The sequence below is a fragment of the Anopheles maculipalpis genome, chromosome 3RL (assembly GCF_943734695.1).
Source record: "Anopheles maculipalpis chromosome 3RL, idAnoMacuDA_375_x, whole genome shotgun sequence".
Classification (NCBI taxonomy): Eukaryota; Metazoa; Arthropoda; class Insecta; order Diptera; family Culicidae; genus Anopheles; species Anopheles maculipalpis.
This window is the reverse complement of record NC_064872.1, coordinates 44,348,378-44,374,440: the sequence shown is the minus strand read 5'-3', so window position 1 is coordinate 44,374,440 and position 26,063 is coordinate 44,348,378. Positions and strand designations below refer to the sequence as shown.

Genomic DNA, 26,063 nt, shown 5'->3' with positions numbered 1-26,063 from the left:
TCTTAATGTGCATATAGATAAAGCGAGCCCTGAAAGCCACACTCGCTTCCCGTGTGTGTGTGTGTGTGTGCAGTAAATCGAAACACTAGAACTGACGGCACGGAAGGTGTATAGTTGGGAATAGTTAACATTTCGATCCCTACCCGAAACGATTCCTCCCGTTGTCGTTGTTGGCCGTGTGCTAAGATTGATTCCTTGCGCCCACCGTGCCGTTGCACCCGCGGGCCTAGTTTCAGCCGAGCGGCAAGTGCTTCACCGACCAGCCAACCGTTTGCCGTTTGTGCCCTTGTGCATAAAACTCAAGCGAAACCTGCGAGTGTCTAAATGCGAATGCGCTAATTACTGGCCATCGGTTTTTTTGAGGAGTTGAGGAACACTTGGAAACTTGCAAACTGCCCGGTCGGTTAGTCGGTCGAACAACTTGTGCAGGTATAATCAATTGCAAGTGGCAGATCTTGCCGTGGCAGTTACCCATCTACCTGCATTTTTAGGGACTGGGGGGAGTGGAGAAATTGATGCGAGTGGGTGGTGTGTGCGTCGTGCCAAACGGTTCATTTGTCATAGTTGACTTGTTTCCGCCTTGATTCGTACGCGTTGGAATTTGTAAGTCATCTAATCTGAATAACGCGTTCTGTAAGGACCTTGAGGATCGGCGCATGGCATAACTCCGAGGATAGCAACAATGTTTCGGTCAAATTAACATCTTTTATCAATTTTACATCGTAAATTTGGGTTATATCATACCTTGATTTTTCGTAACCCATCAACAATGTTCGACCATTCGACCCCAGCAAAGACTTCGTTCGCATACATTTGATTGTTGTAGAGTTGCAGAATCGTCACGCATGTCTTTTATTCGTGTCGCAGGTGTTCATATGTCTGGCATTGGTGTGATTTGTCGAACAAGGGATTGTTTTGTTGACAGTTTTGTCACCTTAGTCGGCTACTCAGAGAGAGGAATTGACTTTACAGCTTACATAAATGCTTTACAATGGAGTAGCGGTGTTTGAATGTATTTTTAGAAGATTATAGGCCTGATTGTGAAACCCAAACGTCTTCTCAAACGTCACATGATTGTCACTTTGGTATTATGACTTTCCGATTGGCTATCTGTTTGGCTAAATCAGACGTTTAAAAGTCGATGACAGATGTTTGTCGAAAGGAAAGTAAACAATTTGCATTATCTAAACCAAACGTAAACGCGCGTTAGACTGAAAGTTTTCCGTCAGTCAAGTGCAACGGAAAGTATAGTTTGGATTCATAAAAACCATGTTTAAGCGTAAATCGATAGAAAAGTTTATATATTTTACGTGGGTATGTTATAACAATCATTTTGAAGCCGTTTTAGTTATTTTATTTGGAGGTTTGCAGGAATTATTCTGATGCAAGAACCACGAGAATCCACCACGAAAAAATTTCCAATACAAAAAGTATATTATTCAACCAAACTGATTCATCAGTTACTACTTCTAGTGAAAATTAGTATTAAAGGATAGGTGTAATTCGAGTGAAATCATCTGTGAATGTATGATCAAAGCAATTCTAAAATGTTTGCAAAAAGTCGACGAAAAATTCGTCGACTCTAACGGTTAACCATAATACAAATTTGCTTTCCGTTTGGTTAGAATCTTTCCGTTGGAAAGTTTCCCGTTTGGCTTTGACAATCTGGTCTTATATTAATTTTTCTGGTGCTCGGTAAAATAAGTCTGTGCTATGACCTACTCTTGTTATCACCGATCGCTAAAGAAAGGACACTTGTGAAAAATTTCGTATGAAAATAAAGAAAAACTCATTAGGGCCGTGTTCACAAGTGATGGGAAAGTTTCATTTTTTCCGGAACGAAACGGGACACGTTTATTTTCCGAAAGAAACGGAACGAACCTGGTTCTTTCGGTAAATAATAATAAATAAAGATTCTTTGAACCTACTTCAATGAGAAACGAAGCGTCACTGTGTCTGTCTTCTTAGACTGTTAGTCTAATCTTCTCATCTACCCAACAGTATCGTGGATCAAGGACCTTCCTTTCTTAGAGAGGACTCTAAGTTCAAAAAAAATTCAAATTTCACCTCATTTCTTCAGTGGTTTAACGAGCTACTTGGTTACGCAGGCCATTGAATGACTAACAAGGCTTGCTGATACGATTAGTCCTACACTTGATTTTACAAAACCCAAATAGAACATGCGATAAGAATGCTTTGCTTTCGTTGTAATATAATGGGCTTTTTACTGGGAAAAAGGGATTGTAAAAGCATCTGGGTCCGATCATCACTAATCATCACATTCGTAGAACTGATTATTCAGACACCCGTGTAGTCTTTGACTTTTCGTGACTTTAACGTCAAAAAATAGAAAAAGTATAGATCAGGCGTTAGAAGCTAGTTAGTACATTAATTATCCTTCAGAAACAACAATATTTCGTGGCTCTATCCATGCAGTAGGTGAGCAGTAAGCTCTTGTAAACTCTAATATAAGGTTGATTCCGTACACTTCTTCATCGAAATAGCTACGATGCGCGGAAGAAGTAGCTCGCTAGACTCGTAAATAAAAATCACGGCCACACCAATCATCTGATCCTGGATTGTGGAAATGGTGAAAGATGAGGCCACCATCACAAGTAATTGGGCGCCTACATTGCGTCGCACATGCTAACATAATAATCATTCTACTCAGTGGTAGTTTGAGCATTTTATGCTTAATGCTTCTCAAACCCACTCACCCTGACGTTTTGTAGATACGTCGTTAAATGCTCAAGGCATTCGTAGCGCTAAACAGTAGTAGCAGCAAACGAGGTGCATGTGCATTGCACCGGAACAGCGGATCACCGATCGGTCCATACATGTTTGTTCCACGCCGTTCCAGGCCTAACTAGTCCTGGATAAAGAAAGATGCTGTGTAAGTTGTATTTTTGCAGCTCTAATGGGAGGTTTTAATGAGCCGAATGTAATGCTTAAGTTTTGGGGGAAAAAGCTGTTTTACTAATGGTAGAGTGCTTCTTGGTTAATTATGCTATTTCTGATTATTTATTGCACTATGAAACTTACTGATAACGATATATGTTCTTGTTGTTCGAAGATTTCAATAACATTAATTCAATGGTCAAATACGCAACAAACCTTTCCAAAATCCCATCAAAAATGCATTAGACGATTGTACCACTTCATCCTGCCATGACATTAGGAATTCGCAGATGCATGCCAACCATCACCCGTCGGCAGAAGAATGGCTAAAATTGCAGCAGCTTCTCGATGTACACACACACACACACACACACTGTTATTACAAAAGTTTAATGGTAGGATCGTGACGTCGGCAGCCTGAAGGCGCGTGCCAACGGTTCGCTCTTCGATTCTTCTTTCCAAAGGGATTTGGTTGTTGTGCCAGCCGCACACTGCTTCGCTCTCGGATCATTCTCGATCGGATGTTAGGTTTTGATATGCATAATCTTTACACTGCTTTGCGTCCATCTTTGCCCTCTAACTGGCACAGATTTCCTGTCCTGTCCTGGCTTGTTTACTTGCAGAAAGGAACCACCGAACATAACAAAAAATTGTGTGCTCTTGTCCGAAGTGTGCATGCCTTGCACACTGCTTTTTAATGCATCATCAAGTCGGCCTGCTTTACTTGTGCCATTTGTGGTATATTTTATGCCTTTTTTGTTGTTGTTTTGTTTTAGCCATATGCATGCTTTGGGCCACCGGTAGAGCGAAGCCCAATTTGAGCACCACCAACGCTATCATTAGGAGTGTGGTTGTTGATTCTTTCTCATATTCTGTTCGCAACTTCCACCCTGTGGCGGAAAAACTGCGGGAATACGCCGAACGTCGCCTAGCTTCTATCCTTCCTTTACTGTTTCTTCTCGGATGGTTGGTGGTTCAACCGAACGGTTAAGTGCAATAAGAAGCAAATCTACTTGTCACAGGTTCACCATAGTACTGTTAGCTCCAATACAGACGCTCCAAAATATCAACCCAAAAAAGCGGATCCATTGTACAAGAGAGATACCAACTCGGTTTGCTATGGTTCTTGTGCTGTTGTCGTTGATATGCCACGACTTACACGATACAATCGGCAACCGTTTGAGCGTGACCGCACATTCTTTTCACATTCTGTCGATGGTGCAATGACTAATATCGTTTGTATTTTTTGTTTCTTTCTTTCCCTCCACCTTTCTGTTTGTAGAACTTTCGTGATCAGAGCATCGACGGTTCAGGATTGCCGCTGCTAACGGAGGAACACCTGACAAACTCGCTCGGCATGAAGCTGGGCCCGGCACTGAAGCTGCGATCGATGTTGGCCAAAAAATTGGGTGGTCCTTGTCCGTGTGCACTGTGCAGCGTGCCTGCTCCAACGCCTCCGGCCCGAACCAACAGTAGTGGCAGCAGTAGCAGCAAAGGCGACACAACTCCCACCAATCGGCCGCCGAGCAACGAAGGCTCGATTGGTTAGCCGTTCGCTTCCGCTTCGATCGTGTTCGATCGGGTTGGATCGAACCAACTGGCAAGATTGCCCGTTCCATGTTCCATCCAGTTTTCGACGTACTTACTTACATAGGGCAGGCAGGACCTTAAACTAGGCGTGCAGGCCGTTTTTTTTCCATTCAAGAAGCCGGGACATGTACAATACTAACGATTAAGTTGGATTTACTTTTAACATTGCTGGAGAAACTCCCCACCAACAAAAGTGGCCGTTGTTGTTGTTGATATTGCTGTTATGTGAACTGCTAGAGGTTTTGATTGAATTGGTATCAATCTAACCAACAAGACATAGGGGTGATGGACACAATCCATTTACCGAACCAAGTTTGAGTGTTTCCTTTAGGTTTATGTATGCAAAATTCTCTACCAAACCCACTATTGTCTGCACGATCCCAATACATTTCTATTAGAACGCCATCCAAACAGTGATCGGTGTATTCTATAACCAAAGAAACAATAACAGCACAATGCGAATGTTTTCCGTTTCACCAGACAACATCACCGATCAACCAGTAAAACCACTAAACCACGGAGGAAACACTTTCCCTTAAACGGTAAACAAAGTAGCAAAAGATCATCAATCTTCAGTATGGCCTATCGTGTGGCCTTGGTGCAATTTAACTATTAATACGTGTCACGCAAAAAAACACTAGCTTAAGGATAATGTATTAAGCAAGAGCAAACACAGTGCGGCGACTCAATGTTGTTAATTTCTCGTTATTTATTCAGTTAGTTTATGAACTGTAGAGGTAAAGCTTTGTTGCATTAGTCAAACGTATCTGTTGTAGCTCGGCCAGCAAATGGCGATCAGAAAACGAACACACACATACACACTAAAAACACATGAAAGACAGCACTAGTTTCCGATCTTTTCTGGTCACAACGAATTGAGTGCGTGCACTATGTTCTCCAAAAGTTGTAATCGAACAGGGTTTTCTCAATTTTTTCACTACTTGCAAAAGGAATTATTCTATAACGACACATCGTAGGTGTGAGTGTGTGATGTGTATACTCAGCAGAAATGATTTCACTGATAACTGATTTCACTCGACACTCGTTGCTATTCTCGTTGCAGTGGCGAAGGATATGATTTCATCCTGGTTTCAGGAAGCGAACAGGGCGTATTGGTTAGTGCATTATTTAAAATGTTAAAGATAGCAATATCAGTATTTAAAACCACATGAAAATGTTACACTTATACAAAACACACAGACACACACACACACATACACTCATCGGAATCGAAAAATACGGCGACAGAACGTTGTTGTTCATGCAGTCGCAATGTATGTAAGAAAATAAAGACATTACAACGAAATAAATTTATAACAAATCGTACATTTCATATGTGTGTTTTTTGTAGCTCTTGTTGATTTATTTTAGACGAAAAAAAGGTTAGTATCAAAATTGGAGGTTTAAAAAATACATCGATAATCCTTGTTTCTTCAAAAGCTTTTTTAACGATTCCAAATTACTTGCTCAATATGGCTTATAAAAATAACGTTTTTCTTCATTAGTAAGAAAACAATAAAATCATGAACTGTCTAGATACAAAAATAAAATCGAAATTTGATGAGAATGTATTTCATACTTTAACGTTCAATTTAAGTTCAAACGAAGCCCTTCAGAAACGTGCTGAACGTTTATCACACAGGGCTGTACAATCACAATTTCTGGCCAAGGTTTCAGACGTCACGCATAAGACGTTTGGTGGTGGGAAGATGATTGGAGTTTGAAATGACAGTTAAATAAAGTGGGAGAAGTAAAGGATTCTCAGCATGAAATTAGTCAATACTTGCCATTGTTTCATATCTCGGTCGTTTTGTAATACAATTTAATTTTAAAATTTTTTTTAATTAAAATTTAGTTATAGGGGCGATCCGGCGCCAACGGCGCTGGTTTTCACACGGCAGAACTACATGATATAAGCAAGTCTTGTATTTCAATCGATGGCCAGCGAGATCCAGAAGGTCATTCAAGTCAAGAAAGAAGAAGAAATTTGCAGTAAAACACAGCATAAAATGTCATCATAACCAATTAAATGCTCCATCGTGTTTTCGTATCATGTCTTATGTTACAGTCAACATGTTACAGAGTTGTTGATTGATATGGAACATCTAAGGCCAAAGAGCCAAGGAACAGAAATTTCTTGGTTTGCTCATTAGAGTTCGAACTAGGCGGCTGCCACCGCCACCCACCGTTAGATCAAAATAGGGAACCAATTTCGGGTACTATACTGTTTTGTGTAAACGTAAAGTGCAACAGAAATCAGCGAGGAATGCGGTTTCTGGATCAATAAATCCTAATTTTAGCCTTACGTAATTTATGGACGTCACTAGTCATACTCTATGAAAGAGAGAGAAAGAGAGGTAGAGAGAGAGATAGAGAGAAAAAGAGAGAAACATAACGAGCATGTTTTAAGCACTCCGTCATTCCTTTTGATTCGGGGATTCCAGCCGTTCAGCACCGAATATGCCGATTTCGAGATTGATGCAGAACTATATTCATCCCGCCTACTCCCTGCATATGTGTGTGCTTAAACGGTGGTCCGTAGTATGTGATCTGGGGCTTTTTAAACCCCCATTTCACATTTCACTTACAGATGGAAAACTGTACAAGTGTTCAAGACACTTGGTCTGTTACTCAAAATCTTAACCGATTGTACCGATCCGTTAAGCCGTTAGATCCCGTTGTTGTACGCTTGTACGCTCAACTCTCTAAAGTAATCTGGGCTCCTTACACTTCTCTGTGGCGATCACAATATACTCCCCAACATCACTAACAAAATGGGACTCTAGGGTTGCCGGGAATGGAACAGAATGTCAGCACTAAGCAATTTTCGAACATTCGATGTGAAATTCTGGGACTCGACATTCTTTCAAACAGGCAGGTCAGATCCCGGATGTTATTCGCTGATGTTTTTTGAGTCGCCCTTTATGTGCCATCCTGAATATGATCCGCTTGTGGTGGGAAGAAGAATATTTGTGTTCTCAGTCGTTATGTGGTGGGAAGAAGAGATTCACTGTCGCCATGTGGTGGAGAAGAATAAACTCGGACTTATAATCGCGACGAGAACAGAACAACGTGATTGCTAACTGTGCGGACCAATATCTTCCTTTATCTGACTGTCCAGGCAGTCTGAAGATTCTGGATGAGAATCTTCCTTACAGGAAAGTTGGAGACATCGAGGCCTTACCTTTGGTAGGGGGACTCTCGATGCTCATCAGCGGAGCAAGTCGGCCAGGCGACTTTGGATGTTCAGAAGGAATATCCCTTACTGGCATGTTGGAGGTTTGAGGCCTTACCTTGGGTAGGGGGACACTCAAACCTCTAGAAAGAATTGAACGCTAGGTTTAGCTTGTTGTACCTTCTCTCTGCCTGTCTGTGTGGTTCTCGAAGGCTTCCAAGACCGCTTTATTTATACCCAATCTTACAATAGTTTTTGGTCGTTTTTGTAACCAATATTATTTCTTAGTGGTTGTTCTTATTGCTATTGCATTTCGTACAAAAATATTAACGTAAGCATAAAATGTGTCACGGTGCGATTGATTGCTGCACTTGCAAGAAATGTGTCGGATATCATTCGTCGTTGGATCTATATGCTTGCTATGCATGAAGTTACTTGTTTGTGTTTTGTTGTTTTGTGTTGCTGACCACTGTCTAGACTCGCTGGTTGTTTTGAACTGATATCATATTGCATTGCGTCGCTCGCTAGCCGGGTGCGCTGGTAAGTGTTTGAATGTTCATGTTAAGGCGTGCGCGTGGTCAAAATAGCTGAATGTACATTTCTCACGCTCTTGGCTAATGCAGGTTATTTGTTAAATTGGTGAATTTCTGCTGACCGTATAATGCTACGTAAGGCTTGTTGTATCCGAAATAATGTATACTCTAAAGAGATGTTTAGCAGATATGCTACACGCTTTTTAATTCTTAGCGTCGCTCTAGGCCCGTTTCCAGTCGATCTATATTTGTCAGAATCTGCTCTTCTTCTTCTTCTTAGCTTACCGACTTTCTAGATCACATCGACTATCTAATGGTCTGCTAGACTTGGCCTTGTCTGCTAGACAAGGCCGACACCGTTGTCCACCTTTTTTTTTTTGTTTTGTTAATGGGGAGGGAACCTTCAAAAGGTCCCCATCTCGCAATGTGGTCTGCAGCTACAGACCAACCCTCAAGATGGGGTATGTGGGATTCATCGTGACGCTGGGCCCGTGAAGCGGACCCGGCAGCCGATCCGACCCAACTAAACCACTCCTCGACCTGATCCGAATCCGATGCGCTGATGTGCGTAGTACTCCATGCAGGTTCGTTTGTACAGTGCACTCATCCCGTTGACGCGCGGTTGCTGCGTCATTCGTCCTTGTTGTCTTAGCTGCTGCTGCTGCCCGTCCGTCCGTAGCCGTTACTCCCGGTTGGGTCTAAGCTCCTGCTGCTGCTCTGGTTAATCGTCGCTGCTGCTGCTGCTTCCGTTGTAGTGTAGTCCTTTGTGTGCGGTTACGGCGGCAACCATTGCTACCTTGGTTGTTCCGTGTTCCGCCGTCGTTGTTGTCGCCTCCGTCTTGCCGTTGGTGCTGCTTCCCAAGTGTCGCGATTGGCACACATTTCCGCCGCCAGATTGTCCATCGTCAGGCGGGTGTGGCTCTGCTGCTGCATCTCTTGTTGGATCCGAGCAAACCGTGGACAGTGGAACATTACGTGGTCGACATCTTCCACGTCATGTTCACACACCGGGCAGTTTGGCGAGCCGTCGAGGATGCCTTTCTCGACGAAGTAGCTCCGGAGAAACCCATGCCCTGTAAAGAGTCGAGATAGATCACCGTTGTCCACCTTGACGTCCCTATTTGTTAGCATGCGAAGCATTAATTCTCATGTTTCGATTTCAACATATCTTTAAGTTCCTTTCGCAAACGAACACTTTCCTCTTCTGGGGACATTATGTCGTCTCCCATTCTATTATATTGTTTCTTCTGTTTATTGCCTTCCCCGACCTTCCCACCTTTTACCCCAATACAGATTTGAGAAGGACGAAATTATCTTTACGATATTTTGACGCTACAATAATTTTAGCTTTGCAAATGTTTTGGCCGTCCCTTATGAATAAAAAAAAAGTTTTAGCTTAAAAGTAAAGGTTAAAAAATACGAGTAAGTGACAAATTATTATGACAAATATTAATTTATCGATATGCAATATAATACAATATAATACTACATCGAACTTTTTAATTTCTTGTTTTAAAATTATGAAATCGATCATCACTCCAGAACATTATCAATGCAACACGCTCAGCTCAAAATCCAATATGTGAAGTGTATTTTTTTTTGGTTTTGCAATTTTATCTGGCCTTATGTGGCCTTTGCAAGCATTTACAAGTAATATGAGTATTATAAAAAAAATCTATATCGATTTAACTTTAAAAACAAAACTACTTGCGGTTGACCGCAAAAATCAAAAGAATAAGTCTTAATCAATTCATAGTTTCGGACCACTATCAAACAGGATTATTCGCTTCCAGCCCTATCCGTCTAGTAAATGTTGGTCCTGTACTGAAATTAGGATGCGGAAAGATTGCGCCTACTCTCTGGTATAAAAATTCCCACACACAAGGAAGGAATAAAATGTACTCACTCGAATGGAATGGTTCAAGTTTTTCGATGGTATTTTTAAAGTAACGAAGGCAAATGCAAATATTGACACTTTCGTAGACGGAGCTGCAAAACGCCCCGAGTTCGTGCTACAAGAAGCAGTGTGTGCTGCTACCTCGAGCAGCAGTAACATCCGACACATCGACAGTCGCTATCGCTTTGTTATCATTGTCGAGTAGAAAAAGAGAGAAAAAAATAAAGTGAGCAAAAAAAAAAAAGAAACCAATCAACACGTGTACCGACGGATCGTTCTATTGCTAAAGGGCATCCAAGGCCTGGATGGACAACGGTATGTCGGCGTACTTTGACGTCTAAGTCTCTGCGTAATCCAAAGCCTCGTACCAGCTTCCCGCTCCTCGTACCATGGTGTCGAGCGATTTTCCACGTAACATAACTTTGTCATCTTCGGAAACGGAGCAACACCCAGCAATGGTAAAGAATCTGGACAGACGGGCGAGAGCAGCAACGGCCTCACGGCCAATACGGAGACATTTTGTACCGTACGGTGGAGGAAGCAAATGTTTGAAACATCGATGCTGTGGCAGGTAGGCAGTGGGGGGACCGCTTTCGCACCCATATCATCCTTAACCTTATGATGTTTTGATGAAAGAAGTGTAACGTGACGAAAGCCAACAGCACGGGATGAATTATGCAAGCTTAATCTGTATTTCTTTTTACCGGCCCTGGGCTGACGGAACCAGCCCTGGCTTAAGGACCTGATCAAACTGTGACCGTAGTGTGAACCGTAAACAGGAGCATCAAAACATTAGCCATTGCTGGCAATTGCTGGTAAGAAATTAAATTTAACACATTCTTCCCACAATATGTCGTTGCGTGCCTGGGATGACACGTTGGCAGCAAACGATCTCTAGAGCGTAAACAGTCGTTGAATTTCTTATGCAGAGGCGTAGATAGACTTGTACTGATTGAATTAACACGCTTAAAATGGAAGGGGGAAATTAAATACAAGCATAAATTTCTTAACAGCGTTTCTTTCCTTTCTTAGAAGCAAAACAAGACAAAACACAACCGTAGCATCTTCTGTACCAAACATACTTTTCACACGTCTTTTTACAGCAGCTCTAGTTTATTGAGATTTGCGATAAATATATGTATGTATAGATACATTGTGTGCATCTAGATGCTTGACTTGTCGTGTGAATTATTACAGGGTTATAAATGGGGCTGAAAGGATAGGTTGTGCTTTTGTCACTTGTGTATTTGTGTGGGTCCGTTGTAGAGACGTCCTGTTGCCGATAGGAGCCATATTCGCTGGAGACTTTTGTGTGTGTGTGTTTTCTTTTTAGCTTCCACTGTTCTGTCCGGTCCAATACGTTAGGACAGCCATGAACGGTGTGACCGGGCGGATCGGTCATGCGTGAAACTTAAGTTACATCATATCTCCTGTCTGGAATAATTACCGTAACGACCGTGTTCCATCGTGTAAATACGCTCATTTCATATGAAACGTCTAATGTCTACGCATTACGCCCAAAGGTAGGCAATGCACCTGACACTCTGTACACATCTTCACAAGTGACAGTTGAAACCACAGTTCGATTTTACAAAAAAGGATGCTGTGTTGTGCTTAGTTTTACGGTAGTGGATAGAGAGAGAGAGAAAGTGTATAATGGAAGGAAAAATTAAAATAAAATAGCTAAAACGAACCACAGTGCGAACGTACAGAAATGCATTACTTTGCAAGTGAGGGATTGTATTTCGTGGTTTGTGTTTTGGGTTGATATCCTGCGTCAATTCATCATCCCGTCCCAATTAGTTTACATGTAGTTACATTTATTTTGTGAATTCCACCTCAAAGAGAAACGGCAATAGGGCTTTTTGCTAGTTTGTTTGTTTGTCTGTGTTTTTTTTTTTGCTACAGTAGTCTTTCGATTTTTTTTGTTGTTTTTCAACTTAGCTTGCTTTCGTTCCCTTCCCGATAGAGTTTCGTGGATAAAATATGACTTTAAACATTTACAAACATCCCTGTCACACCAAATAGATTAGCAGCAACCGATACCGATGAGATGACCTCGACACATAAGGTCTAAAATGTGTGTGTGTGTTTTTTTTTTTTGTTCTTCTTGTTGTATATTATTGTTTCGTTTCATTTCGAAAATCAACAAACATTACGAAACATACCATTCTCTTCATCTTATCCTTCTTCTCCTTCTTCTTCTCCTGGGGGATAGTAACCCACCACCGTCCCCCCCGGCGCAGAAGTTATCCATCTAAGCGACTAAGCGGCCGGATAGAGATGCTGGCGAACAGGCCGAACAGGAGCTTACACAGCTACGGGATTGGAAGATTGAAGGGGAACGGAAAACTTGGCTTGCACTCACTCACATCGCTTCCTCCACTTGCCGGCTTCCCTTTTCGCGGGGTTCTCATGGTTCTCTGTAGCAGAGATGGTAGAGTAGACTGGGTGCGGACGGTGGTGCTTACTTCTTGAAGCAGGAGATGGGATTGAAGTAGCACTGACGGTACCGAATTTGGCGTTTCATTTCCGGCGCTCGGTATAGCTGATCCCAGCCACCACCACCGCCGCTGATGGCACTGGACAGGCGGAAACATTTCGGTATCATGGGAGTAGAGAATTGATTTGTTAATCGTTAGCAAGAGCCGGCGAAGCACGGTAAGGGGCGACTTACTTGCTCTGGGCGTACTGAGCCAACAGTTGCAGCTGTAATGGATCCAACCCATAGTTGTCCAACTGGTTCGATACGTACGAGTTGTAGTTTGTGTAGAGCTTTCGCAGCTCGTTCGGATTTATCTCGGGCAGATCCTGCAAAGACAAATACCGCTTTGTTTAATACAATGGGCTGAATGGTAAATATTTCATTTTACGTCTGCCTTTTATATGCATCTTGGTGTAGCGTCGATTATGGGTGGAATTTGTGACAAAATGGGTGAAGTAGGTTTAAATAGTAAGATAGTTCTGTGAATAAGCATAGGTTGAATAATAGCAAACTTAGAAGAAAATAGTTTTTTAATCCATACTTTCATCTCAGCTGCAATTTATTGGAAAGTTTAGATTTGAAAGTGATCAACAGAATAGTGCAAAAACTGCTTAATTATGAGAAAACTAAGTTATTTCCTAACACAATCAAGCAAATTAATAGTACCACAAGCATAAAATCCAAATTATTTGTAGTTAGTCCGAACCTTATAATATTCATGTATAAATTTGACACATTTTCGATCATCGGTCTCTAAGATTCTTTTTCGTGGCTTAACGACCGCTAGGGTCACGCCGCATACTAGCCGATACTACGTAGTTGGATAATCAGTCCTCACTACGACGATCCGGTTGGAATTCGATTCACGATAAAATATTTTAATTTAATTTAATTTAGCTTCGCCGGACTTTACATGGTAGAAATCTTTAAATCCTATTAAGATCCACATAGCGAGGCACAACTAACTATCTAACTAGATTGCTGGCAAGAGGTAGTTAAGCCAAGAAGAAGTAGAAAGCTATCATAAAACAATGGATAATAACTGTTTTTGTATGACCATATGCCAACGAACTTGTAAATAATAAAAATGAAAAACTAATTTTGTTTGTTGTTTTACCAAGATTTTCCAAAGGGTAAAATGTTTGTTTTCCAATGTCAATCATATTTGAACCCTGTTTAACACTTTCCACTTTATTCCACTGTACATGTATGTATACTCATGCTTAGTAACGAATTGTCAGAACAGAGCCTACTGAACTAGAAATTGTAATCACAGTTTTAAGTTTGAAATGAATAAAATGAAAAAATTGGAAACAATAATTTATCTAAGCAATATAATATTGTTATTTAAGACACAAAAATATCTAACAAAACACTCTAGCATACATATTCTAAGAAAATAAATACATTTCTAACAATTTCAGGGTTTATGTCAAATTCCTTACTCATTTACCATGGCGTTGATTCCATAGATTCCAATCATGCGTCACAGTTAGGAGTTGGCTTTAAATCCAACGCCTTTCATTTAGGAAAGCAAATTAGTGTATGTGACGCATTTAACACCTCAACGTCCTTCACCATTAAGCGTCCTTCCCGTCGATAAACGGCGAAAGGTACATATTTACGAAAACACCTGTTGACTTGTTTTCTGCTGCTCGTGCAAACATCCGAGCAGTGTGGAAAGAGCTTTCACATGCAACCATTTTGCCCCAAACCAAACCTAGAATAGAGGACTTTTGCTTCGGAAGCATTCGCTTTCTTCGGCGTAGGATAGGATCATGGAAAATTCTTGCCATGGAGCAGCTAGGAGCGGCAACTAACACGATAAATCACATCTCATCGAAACGTCCGTATTACGTATGGAATGGAGCATCTCGAGCCCGAACCCTTAAAACCCACAAACGAGGAACCCATCACTTTTCTAAGTGAGCCATCGTCTGTCGAATAAGGTGCACGATACTCCGGTGAAACCGGTCGGCTAACCTTAGCATCGTTTGTCAAAGGGCTCGCTTCCGTGGGCAACCACTTGTCGTCAATTTCCGCCTCCTTTCCATACTGATTGCTTGTTTATGTGCTCAGAATTTATGTTGACAAGCGTACCGTTACGATCATATACGGTGCTGCACGCGCGCGAGCGAGCTTCCGTCGACGGCACAAATGAAGTGCGATAGTCGGCAACGGCAAACCACGAGCTTACGGTGGCTTTTGGCGCTTGCACTGTGGACATTTTTATTCCTTTCGCTTGCCACTAGGTTATTAGTTGTGAAATGCATTTAGCAATAGTTGTTGTAACGGCTGTGTAGCGCGTCTGACTGGCAGCGATGAACGGTGAATGGTAGAAAATAGAATGTGAACCATTTTACACAAATGCTTTAAAAGCGTATCATGCTAAAAATAATAAAAAAAAAAACACCATTTTCCTTCCATACACTCCACTGTACGATGTTGACCGTGGTCAACAAGTCCCGTTGCTTACAATAAAGTGAGCACAAATTGAAGAATAATAAACTCAGGACGAGAAATGCCGTCGTGCTTGTGTCGTGGCCACAACAACAACGAGCCTTGGTGGACCACCAACACCATGCGGCCCCACCGGCTGATAAGTACCTGTGCAGTGGTAACCGCAAGCACCTACCTGATTATCGATTGCATTTTGCGGTCGACCGGTGCCCAGCTTCACGACAAACAATAGCGCCAGGACGAAGAGAATCTGTCGCGAAGGTGTCGCAGGACCAGCCATGGGTGTTATCGGGTAGGGGCGATGAGTTGCTTTCGGAAAGATTCGGTGCACTTTTCGCCGGCTTGCAGTGGGAAAACCGAGCGTGTTGCTGTTCTGCTGAGCAAGGTTGAGCTTTCCGACGTGCTGTTGAGAAAGATGGTACAAGAAATCTCGGTTAAGTTCAAAGCTACAGTGAGCAGTAAAGCGGTTGTGGTGGCGGAAGGTGTGCGTTATGAAAATAAAATACAATTAATTCTGCGGTGGCTGCTGGCGTTGTGATGCCAAACAGGTGCGAAAGATGGTCCCGGCCCTGGGGGAAGGGAAGAGTGCCCAGGTGGTGTCAAGGAGTCCGGTTAAGATTATGCAGTAAATTGAAATTCCGCCAGCGGCTGTCGATTGATGATGTAGTTTCATAAAGATTAATATTTATCAGCCATAAGCTGCATTGAATTGGCAGGATTATGCATCGTAGCGCCGGTCGTAAAGGAAGCTTCAGTAGTTAATAGTATACAAAGTAAGGACATCCTATTTACTGGAAGAAGTAGTGTAGCGGGTATAATTGACGCTCCGTATGCTTCTAGTCTTTACTGAAGGATAGTTTTCATTTGCTTTAATGTTAAACTATTTATTGGAAACCGTTTCAGTTAAGTTATTTTGATAAAAATCACACATATTTACATCAGTGAGTTTAGTGGAACAAAACATTTTATTTTTTATTCCTTTCTCACTTCATCTTAAGGAACCAATCTCATCCATAGCCATCTTAAGCCCGTGTAATATTATTTTGTTCATAAAATGTATCATTTGTAATAATTTGTCGTTTATTAAGTGATAAACGCTACTGTTACCGAGAGTATCACTTAAACACCCAAAACCACATTTAAACCTTCTTAACCATCGCACCTCGCCGTCGGTTTCAAGCAGCATTCGTTCAGCATGGGATTTTTAGTCCGCTCCATCTAGATGCAAATGACAACTTCAGCTCACTGTGCAGCCGTACCTGGTGTTAAGCTAACAAAAACACTGCCCGGGTTACACAAACGTCCCACAGCAGTGGTCAGCTGATGAGTAGCCTAAAGAGCTACCACTGCCGTCTAATTAACTTGCAACCCACGTACGCAACCCACTTGTTATCCGTCTCACACGTATATACCAGCGAAGCTGCTATCGTTCCAGCAACCACACACACACACACACACCTAATGGGACACCGAAGAACAGGCAATATTATCTTTTCAAAAAATTGCCACAAGGCCCACCACGGACCAGCGGACCAGCGGACGGAGGAATAAAACACAGTTCGTTTAGTTGTGTTTGTTTTACTGCGTGTATTGTTTTTTTTTAACGGTGCTGTTTTGTATTATTTTGTCCTTTTACTTCTCTACGCTGACTGTCTGCTGTCGATTACAGGACTACTACTACTACTGGATCAATGCTGCGAGTGACAGTTCGATTGTGCCAGTTTTGTACATCATCGAACTAGCGATGACAGAGTACGTTTGTGCGTTTTGCTGGCCTGCCTTTCCTTTCCTCCCGACTATGAAATGCAAAGTGGATGCTAATTTTGTAGTTCCGTTTTTTCACAATTTAACAAATTGGAGAACAAATTTGTCTTCCCTTCCGGGTACAGAATCTAGCTCATTAATCATGGATCGCTAGAAACACCATGCGCCTCCATCCCAGCAGTCGTTGCAAGAAAAAAATCATTGTACTTGGTCAGGGTTTTCTAAGCGTCCCCGCTTTCTGTGGTGTATGTGAAAATGAGGGTAGCAATGGGGTTCTTCCAATTCGCCAGAGCGTAAAATTAAGGATAAACTTTGCCTTTTTCACTCCATCTTGGAGCGGTTTTGGATCACGTCAAACGCACTGTCAATGCGAGAGGATGTGTGGCGGGTAGTTGAGAGTCATTTTTGTGGCAATTTGAACGATGTAATTAACTCCATTGCTAAACGACGTGTGGCTAATTATTTCCAAACGTGTGCAACCCTTCTGTCGTATATCAGGTATCGTTTAATCAACCCAAGTTGATGGGGAGGGATTTCGTCTCAAAATGGGAGTAAATCTTTTACCTCTCGTGTGGTGGGAAAAGGACTTTCATGAGAGCAATTAAAGGTTAATGAAGAAAGTTGGTATTTGCCTATAAATGGCAGATGAGGAGAAACTCGTACGAATAGTTCGTTGTTTAACTGGCATTTAAATCAATCCAACCGAGTTTATTGACAAAAAGACACGTCCACACATACATTCAATTAACATTGTTCTAATCTATTTTCCACCGTTATGTTCCAGTTATGACACATATCCTGACGTCATTGTGATGCTTTTAGTGGAATTTACTCCAAAAAAAAAAAACCCTCAAGGCGAATAGGGCAATATGGGGAGCCTTTCTTTTTTTTTTGTACGATTTCAACCTGTTGATAGCTGTCAACGTGATTGACGAAGGTGCTCCGGTGGGTGAACTTTCTGTCACTAAAAGAATCGATTGGAAGGCAACGGACAACAGCATCGAGGGGATATGATGCACGCAAATCATGCCACACGTATTAACAGGCTTGACAAAACACGCAGCCTAACAATTGGACATTGATAACGGCTAGTATTTGAAGGCAATTAAAATGACCTTTTCCTCCGATTCATCGGAACATCCGCTGCTGTGAAGGGGGATCACCTTCCCCAGGTTGGGTTGGAGGAATGTCCGCTGTGAAGCGTGTCAAAACAATAGTGTTATTCTGGTGTTCTTTTCTTTTTTTTGCGAAATAACGCTACACAAGATCATCGCACGACGAAACGAGGAAACGACTCCAACCACTGAAGCGAACGGGTGGCGTTGGTAGCTGATGAACTATTGCGTATCATTCTAGATTGCAAAGAACGGGAAAGGACAACATGTCCCAGGTTAATATTTTACTTTCCTTGACACATGATATTTTAATGTGCTCAGTTTTCCCTTCCGTTGCATGACGCTTTTTCTACATTTGCATATCATACAAGTTGGAGCAGTGCCAGAGCGTAGCGCCCTTGTATCGTCAGCGTGGTAACATACTAAAGCAGGATTTTTTAAAGAATTAAATGCTGCCGTTTTCTGTACCATTTCTATGAGTGTAATAATTATTATCTTTTCTTGAATATATTTTAATTACTTCCGTTTGTTAGTCGATTTTGAGACATCGGCCTGATGAGGTTGTTGTTTGAGCTAAAACACCCATTTAAGCAATTTTTGAAAACTGATAAGCTTCTAGCATTTTCGATTTAAGGCACAATAAAATTACTATAATAACCGAGTATTCCCCGGGATACGGCAAAGAATAAGGAGGAAATGCCTTACCAATAAGATCGTACAATTTATTTAACACAAACGGTGTTGAAAATACGGCACTGGACCGTCATAATCAATTGTAGATAAAAAACTAAATAAATAAAATTACTATAATGTGATAATTGCAAGTTAAATCAAGCAAGTTTTTTGCGTTTTTAGAACTGTTTTTGTAATTTTGCAATTTAATTTAATTTTGTTTAATTGAGGCTCAAACTGGCAAAATCGGACACAGTTATAACATAAAATCGCCAAATTGTTTTACTTGGAAAATACAAAAATAAACATTCATCGATATACTAAAGGTTAAATTAAAGCACAAAAGTGCGCAATTTCGGGATTAAGCAGCAAATAGTAATGCACAGCAACTTGTTACTCAAAATAAGTTTATCGTGGAATCTTCAACCTGTATGTCTCGTAACAAATTTCGACCATACGTAAAATGTTTAAAATTAAGTACATTTTATGACAGTTAGCCTTACTTACACCGAAAAATAAAATGTATTTTTAATTATACCAGAAATGCTCTATTTTTCATACGACATGAATGTCTAATTAAGTGTCATGAGTTATTTGTATGATTGTTTGTATGATTGTCGTTTGAAAAATATTTACAATAATTTCCATTACACGTTTAATAGTAGAGAAACGAAAACAAACAAATTTAAATACTCTCAAAGCTTATGCAAAACCATTCTTTTTTAAATATATTTTTATCATACTACATGTTTAAAACTACAAATTTGAAAATTTGAATGAAAATAACGATTTGAATTGAGTTGAGCGATAGTCTACGAATCCTTTTAAATTATGAAGAACGCTCTACTATGCCAACCGTAAGTGTTGTCTTATGTCTATGTGCAGAGACCTATTTGCTCAAAGTAGCTAGCACTGTACGCTTTTAATTAGTCAATGCATGACACGCTTTTGCTCGCATCGCAAGGTCGTAAAAGCGACCAATGAGGCATAAAACTGCTCGTAATGGATTTTACGATTGCCACATCCAATAAATCAATCAACAGCAACAACAAAAAAAAAACCCCGTTGACTAGTGCACTTGACCCTAACCGAATGTTTGGGCTAATAATGTTTCATTGTTTTCCATGTTTGATGCGGCGGGCACGCCGCATTGATGCAGTTGTGTTCATTTGCCACAATTGTCGTCCTTCCGGTTTGTATCCTGCCGCTTTGGGACGGATGTATGGTGCAAGCCCCGAAGGAGCGTTATCGAAACTCAAACTTAGACCTCGGCCCTCATCCATTTATCCATTATGGGAAGCGGTGGGAGCAAACATTATTGCTTCGTGTACTCAGCTTCCCGAGCTTCTATCGAACTTAATCGTACACGCAAACTACTACTACTACTCACATGAGAAATCGCTACGACACCGCCGACGAGACTATAGTTCCGTTTTGCGATGATGGTCGCACACAAAAACCACTAGCAGCAGCCAAAAGAACCACGAATTTGGTACAATCTGCACTACACTCACCACAAAAAAAAACCGCACGGCACTGGTCTTAAGCAGTACAGTTAGATCACTGGGGGGGGGGGTTCGCTTCCTCTATACAACACGTGTTGGCCGATTTAGCGTCAACCGTTGCGTTCCAATACTGAGTCTGCTGCGGTATGAGCGATCCGGCAGCGTCCGTTACAATATTTATACAAGCCGAATCCTCCGTGCTGGAACGCGCAGAACCGTCGCACGCATGGCTCGGTGGATGACAGTTTTGCTCGATTTGTGTGTCTCTATCTCCGTCCCACACGCGTTTGGGATTTGCACTCCTTCTCGTCTCGTTCCATTTCTTCTATTTTCTTCGGGACCGGGACGATAGGCTTGAAGGAAACTCCGCACGACTGGGTCGTACTACGATCGTCTGCTTCTCAGTGACGCGCGCGAAAAGCTCCTTCGCAGCTTTTCTTCTACCGTCTGGTACAAGTTGAAGGTTTTTGTGGGACTTGAAACAGGAAGCTAGGGAGCTCGTGATGATGATGAGTCGTTTTGGCTACCGGTTTTTCCTACCACCTATCAACAAGTGCATGCAACAATATTGCTCAACCAGTGCCACTGCTTGTGGATGATGAACTAGCAGCTCTGGTCTGTACTGTACAAGGATGAAAATCGCTTTTTTAACATAATACTCTCGAAGAAAATAGGACATTCGCTTGTAGAAGTTTCACCGCTCACCATAGCATAAACAGGAAAAAGAAAAAAAAGGTTGAATAAAATTATTTTAAAAGCAATGAGCTTGTTTGTTGGCTAATTTTGTCATATGTTCATTTTGTGCAAATGGTACTTTTTTGATTGCATACAATATTTATATTTAGCATTTTTTGGTACAATTTCGTCGTAGGCCCTTTCCATCTCTCTCCTTTTGCTCGTCAAACAAATCTTGTGGGAAATCGTGATACAAAGAAATACAAATACAAATGATTTATAACCTCGGGTTTGAACTTTGTTTCCTCTGTGGTACCCTGTGTGTGATGCGTGTGTGTCTGATGATGAATCCTAGTCCTCGACGTCGAGGATACAGATATGAATATTATATGGAAATCCTTCCCAAACCCAACAATCACCCATCACCGAAATCAATGACAGCGTTGGCACAATGTTGGCGTTATTTATCACAGCATCGCTCATCAGGAGAATGCGGGAGTTGTAATATGGGGCGGTTGGACGATTAAAAAACACACATCGCACCGAGTAAGCGAATTAACATATAGATATGCGTGAGCTGTGGGATCAAAGAAAACTCCCTGTCGGTGTGAGAGCCTTTTCCGTCGTGGGCTTCCCAATTTACTTCCTCCAAAAAGCCGCCATCGCTCGCAACTACGCCAAAGAGCAATGGCGCTGCTGAAGAGTTTGTTCAAGTTTCTGCTTGCAGCAAAATTGTCAGAGTCCTTTTTTTTCTATTTCGTTAGTAATATCAGATTTTTTGTACGGATCATTAGCTCTACAATAAAGCAAACCTGAAAGCGGGTTAGACATGGCTGGAGTGAGTATTGTGCAGCAAGACAAAATGACAAGAAGTAAGCATTGGCTAGTACAACAACACTCTGTTGCCATTTATCAGCATCGTAACATGACAACCATCAGGCATTGGGAATGCACGGAACGTGACTTTGAATTTTCATCCAAACCATCATCGCATCCGATCCGGTTCTGATTGAGGCCAAACACCAGCGCCCAATGGATGGAACCAATGAAGCAAGAACAGGGCATGACTTTCCGCTTTTCCCGGCATTGTATCGAAGATAGTTAGATTAATGTAGGCCGCCAACAAACCGGATCCCCATGGATTATCCAGACCTGCATACATTCGGGTGCAGTGCCTGTGTAAAACGGCTGCTTTTCAATTGCAACGCAACCCGTTGTGTACCGGGCGTCTCCATCTTGGTGAGCAAAAATCACTGGGTGACATTTACGTCACGTCAAAAATAGTTTACCGATCCTTTGTTTTCGACCGTTTGCTTATTGCTAGGAACACAACCCCTTCGGGCGCGCGACTTGTTGTAAATAGATTCAGCACGCTGACGCCATACGCGTTTGCTGATGGCTTGTTTAGTGGCCGGGGATAACTAGGGGCTAAAATTGATTTTATTGGATAATGAGCAGCAAAACACAATTCTTTCATTTCTCACCCCTCCAATGAACATTTTGAGCTTGCTTTAAAAATGCAAAAATACTCGTTAAATCTAATAAAAGCAACAGCAAAAAAAAAATGACACTCTTTTCGGTATTTTCCTCAAAAACACCAAAGGCACTAAAAGCTGAGTCCAACCAAGGTTTAGTGTTGCAAGAAAAACGAGAAAAGTGTAATGACGCGAACAGGGAAGTCGATTCCCGGTGTTCCAGGTTTCGTTCCTCGTTCCCCTGTCTCCCGGCTAACCTTCGGCAAGATTAATCAACTATCTAATCTTACGTCAATTTTTGGCAAAAACCCGATAAACTATGACGACTTAGTCTGGACTAACTCTGTGCTGGGGTCTGTGAGATTTTCCCAGCGTTGGCCCGAGTGCTATATGAGACACCAGTTAATTAATACGCAACGATAATTTATGCCCCAACGACCAACCACGGAGCAGCGTTGGTTTTATCATTCATCAAACGCTTTCACCACGTCCAGGTGCTTATCAACTTCGCAGCACTTTTCGCTCTTGGTCGGTCGGCGGACATTATCTTACTTTACAGCTGCAAACCTCCTCCGTGTACCCCTTTCTGACTCAGATCTCTGGTGCAAGCTGCTGGCGCTGTCATATCTCGACCGGGGCAGAAACTGCCGGCGGAGTTCCGGAGACGGCCGGGATAGTGTTGCAGCAGCGAGCAGCACATTCGTGGCAGCTTTTACCCAATATTTATGGCTGAGCTGGTAAATTTGATTTTTCTTCACATCGAGCTATTAGATGTGTGCTATTAGCGTGAAGAATGTTGCCCCGTTTGCTCCTGCCAGTGCTGCTGCGAGAATGAGCTGCTGTAGCCAGGGATTCTATCGGAATCGTTCAAGGTTGAGCGTCTTTTCTTACGTAAAACAAATTGCTAATCAACGCATTACACAACGGACCGGATTCCCAATTGGACATGAGCTTCCAACGGAGCTGAACGTACATGAACGCACTACATCAAACGAAACCTGACGCAAGATGTAGCAACAACTGGTTGAAACACTATCGCTCACTTATGTTGCCGGTTACCCGTTGCTGGCTGGCCGAACCGTTGATCGAATCGAAACGGAAACCAGTAAGGTACGGAGGGATGTGCTCATCATGTAAGAAATATCCATTGGCCATCCGTGTTTGTGGGTGTCCGTGTGCCACCCTACTCAGCAAAACGGAATGATGTGGCAAAGGCGATAAAGGGCTACCTTTCAGTGCAAAAACAATCCCTTGACCGATTGTCCGAGTATTGAAGGAAGTATTGGAGAACGGGTGGTGAACAATTTTTATAATCTTGTAATTGAATTTTATGAAATGGATTATCATTCCCGCAGCAACAAAAACAACCAAGCACGAAGGCGTTCGGCAGAACTCGAGCTCGTTAGTGTATATTTTAAAGAAAATCGAAGCCTGGCTGGGTAAGTTGCCGCAAGCACAGTCAAAAATCAGTTAGTAATTGAGAAGAAATAGCACTTGGCTACCGATAGATTGAAAATTGTTGTATTCAAATCGGTCTGTTTCGTCAATAGTAAGCAGAAGTAGGCCTGAGGCTTGCTAACTTATAGATCACATTTCTATAAATCGAAACGAGCGGCATTGGGATTCGATTGTTTTCCAGGAATCGGTTGTTTTAAAGCAAAACAGCTTACTGATGATGAGCAAAACATGCTCATCATCAACTAAACCCAGAAAGCTTTCTTCTGTAAAAGCTTAATGGCATCGAGTGGAAAATAGCCGTATCAACGGAAAGCTTCTTGCGAAATAGCTTATAAGCAAGAGTAAGGTAAGAAATTATGTCGACTATGTCGAAAACTTTCTCAAGCTTTGAAGGGAAAGTTTTCCTCAAATGATTGTAATGCTAAAGGTGAGCACCATTGCAATCATTTTGGTGGATACATCAGGGATCAGCAATTTATTTCATTCGAAGTGTTATCTGGTAGAAATGTTAGCTCCATTCCTGATGTTTTTAAAAATAATATTTGTTATCTTTCTATATTACTTTATTATAGTATTATCTGCAATTAGCTACTCATGCAAACTAGCATCTACTTACATTTCTTTAACGCTAACCGTAGAGGAGTGAGAAAGAAATTGCGTACTAAAGGATGGACCACAAACTGCAGCAAAAGGATCGAGGTGAGAGATGGATATCAAATACATGATACGAGGAGTTAAACGAACGACTCTCACTCACTCACTCATGTTGGCCTGCTCTTTTAAAGAGCACGTCGTCGTGACATGGCCCGGTCAACAATAGATCTCCACGAAACTCGATCCCTGGCTGCAGCTTCCCATGATCTGCCGTCCTCATAACAATCCCCAGCCATCGTATCCTACCGGTCTTTGCTTCCGTCAGGATGCAAGGTCCTCCGTATAGCTCAGCAAGCTCGTGGTTCATCCTTCTCCTCCACACTCCATGCTCGAACACACCGCCATCGATGGTCCAGTGAAAGCGATACTCAAACATGTCAAGAGCGTTTGCATCCTCCGGTCAGAATGGCCTAACACTCGTGGCCATATAGGACCACCGGGCGAATCAGTGTGCGATATATCTCACATTTCTTCCGTCTCGAAGTCTTCTGGATCTCAGCAGACGGTGAAGGCCTTAGTAGGCACGATTCCCCTGCACAATGCGTCTCCGGATTTCGCTGCTAACATCGTTATCCGAAGTTACGACAGTCCCAAGATAGCAGAACTCCTCTACCACCTCGAGGTTCTTGCAGTCGACACTATCACGATCAGAGCCTCCGGCAAGCAGGTATTTCGTCTTCGTCGCATTGATCATCAATTCAATTCTTGCTGCTTCACGTTTCAGTCGGGTGTACGCCTCACACAAGCCAAGAAATTGCAGAGACCGGTAGAGAATCGTGCCACGGATATCGTTGTCTAACCCCGCGCTTCGTATGACACCTTCCAATGCTATATTGAACAGTAGACAGGAGAGTCCGTCCCCTTGCCTCAGACCCCTGTGAGATTCGAACTGCACCCCATTCATGGTGGCCTTTATCAACCGGATCAGCTTTCCAGGAAAGTGGTACCGCTGCATTATGTTCCATCGCTCATTTCGATCTTTGGCCGATCGATCGATCGAGTAGGCCGCATTGAAATCGATAAACAGGTGCGTAGGGATCTGGAGCTCTCGGCACTTCTGGAGGATCTGCTGAAAAGTGAAGATTTGATCGGTGGTGGATTTGCCTCCAACAAACCCCGCTTGGTAGCTTCCGACGAAATCTGTAGCAAGGGGGAGCAAGTCTGCAGAACAAGATCTGGGACAGGGTCTTATAAGCGACATTAAGGACTGAAAAGGCACGATAGTTCGAGCATTCCAGCCTGTCGCCCTTTTTGTAGACTGGATGAATGTTACAAAAAGCCCAGTTTCCACTGCTCCGGTAATTCTTCCTGTTTCCAGATTCTCGTGATCAGCTTGTGCATTTCGACGGTAAGCCTCTCTGGTCCCATCTTGATGAGCTTGGCCGCCAGTCCATCACTACCAGCAGCCATCCAGAGATGGCGGAGGCATTTCGTCTCCTACACTGTTGCTGTCACTGATGTTGTTGCTGCTGTGTTGCTGCTGCTGTTGGCTTGTTCTGCTACTTGCATCAACCTCTCCTGTCTCGCCTCCGTTCATGTGTCCTTCGAAGTACCCGCAAAAAAAGATCGTTGCATCCGGCAGAATTACGGTGCCTTGGGATAATCAGAGGGAGACGAATACGGAGGAAACGGTTAGTGACATAGAACGGAACGGAGCAAAGCAGAGAAAGGGCATCTTTACATTCGAGGCAAGACCTCAGAAAAGAC

General features: G+C 42.3%; 3 protein-coding genes across 3 annotated transcripts in view; 2 read left to right on the top strand and 1 right to left on the bottom strand.

The window, feature by feature from the left end:
• Positions 1-4,448, top strand: part of LOC126564104 (probable serine/threonine-protein kinase DDB_G0282963) — a 160,469-nt gene extending 156,021 nt beyond the window's left edge. Inside the window, exon 8 of the mRNA XM_050221037.1 lies at positions 4,181-4,448. Within this exon, the coding sequence (XP_050076994.1) occupies positions 4,181-4,447 (267 nt within the window). The 3' untranslated portion in view covers position 4,448. The remainder of the gene's footprint in view (positions 1-4,180) is intronic.
• LOC126565727 (60S ribosomal protein L38) overlaps positions 1-26,063 on the top strand; it is a 205,588-nt gene that overhangs the window by 115,122 nt on the left and 64,403 nt on the right. The gene's annotated exons all lie outside the window — the stretch shown is intronic.
• LOC126565652 (uncharacterized) lies at positions 12,552-15,324 on the bottom strand. Its single transcript, XM_050222848.1, has 3 exons — positions 15,214-15,324; positions 12,771-12,904; positions 12,552-12,675 (listed from the first exon to the last, which is right to left on the bottom strand). Exons 1-3 carry the CDS (start codon positions 15,316-15,318, stop codon positions 12,561-12,563), a joined length of 354 nt encoding a protein of 117 aa, XP_050078805.1. The 5' UTR covers positions 15,319-15,324; the 3' UTR covers positions 12,552-12,560.

What these genes read in the sequence shown, in the direction of transcription:
- LOC126565652 (XM_050222848.1), bottom strand. Translation starts at nt 15,318, where the DNA reads ATGGCTGGTCCTGCGACACCTTCGCGACAGATTCTCTTCGTCCTGGCG. An exon ending in AAAATGCAATCGATAATCAG is followed by an intron (nt 12,905 to 15,213) that starts GTAGGTGCTTGC and finishes TTGTCTTTGCAG; the next exon opens with GATCTGCCCGAGATAAATCC. An exon ending in GCTCAGTACGCCCAGAGCAA is followed by an intron (nt 12,676 to 12,770) that starts GTAAGTCGCCCC and finishes CCGCCTGTCCAG; the next exon opens with TGCCATCAGCGGCGGTGGTG.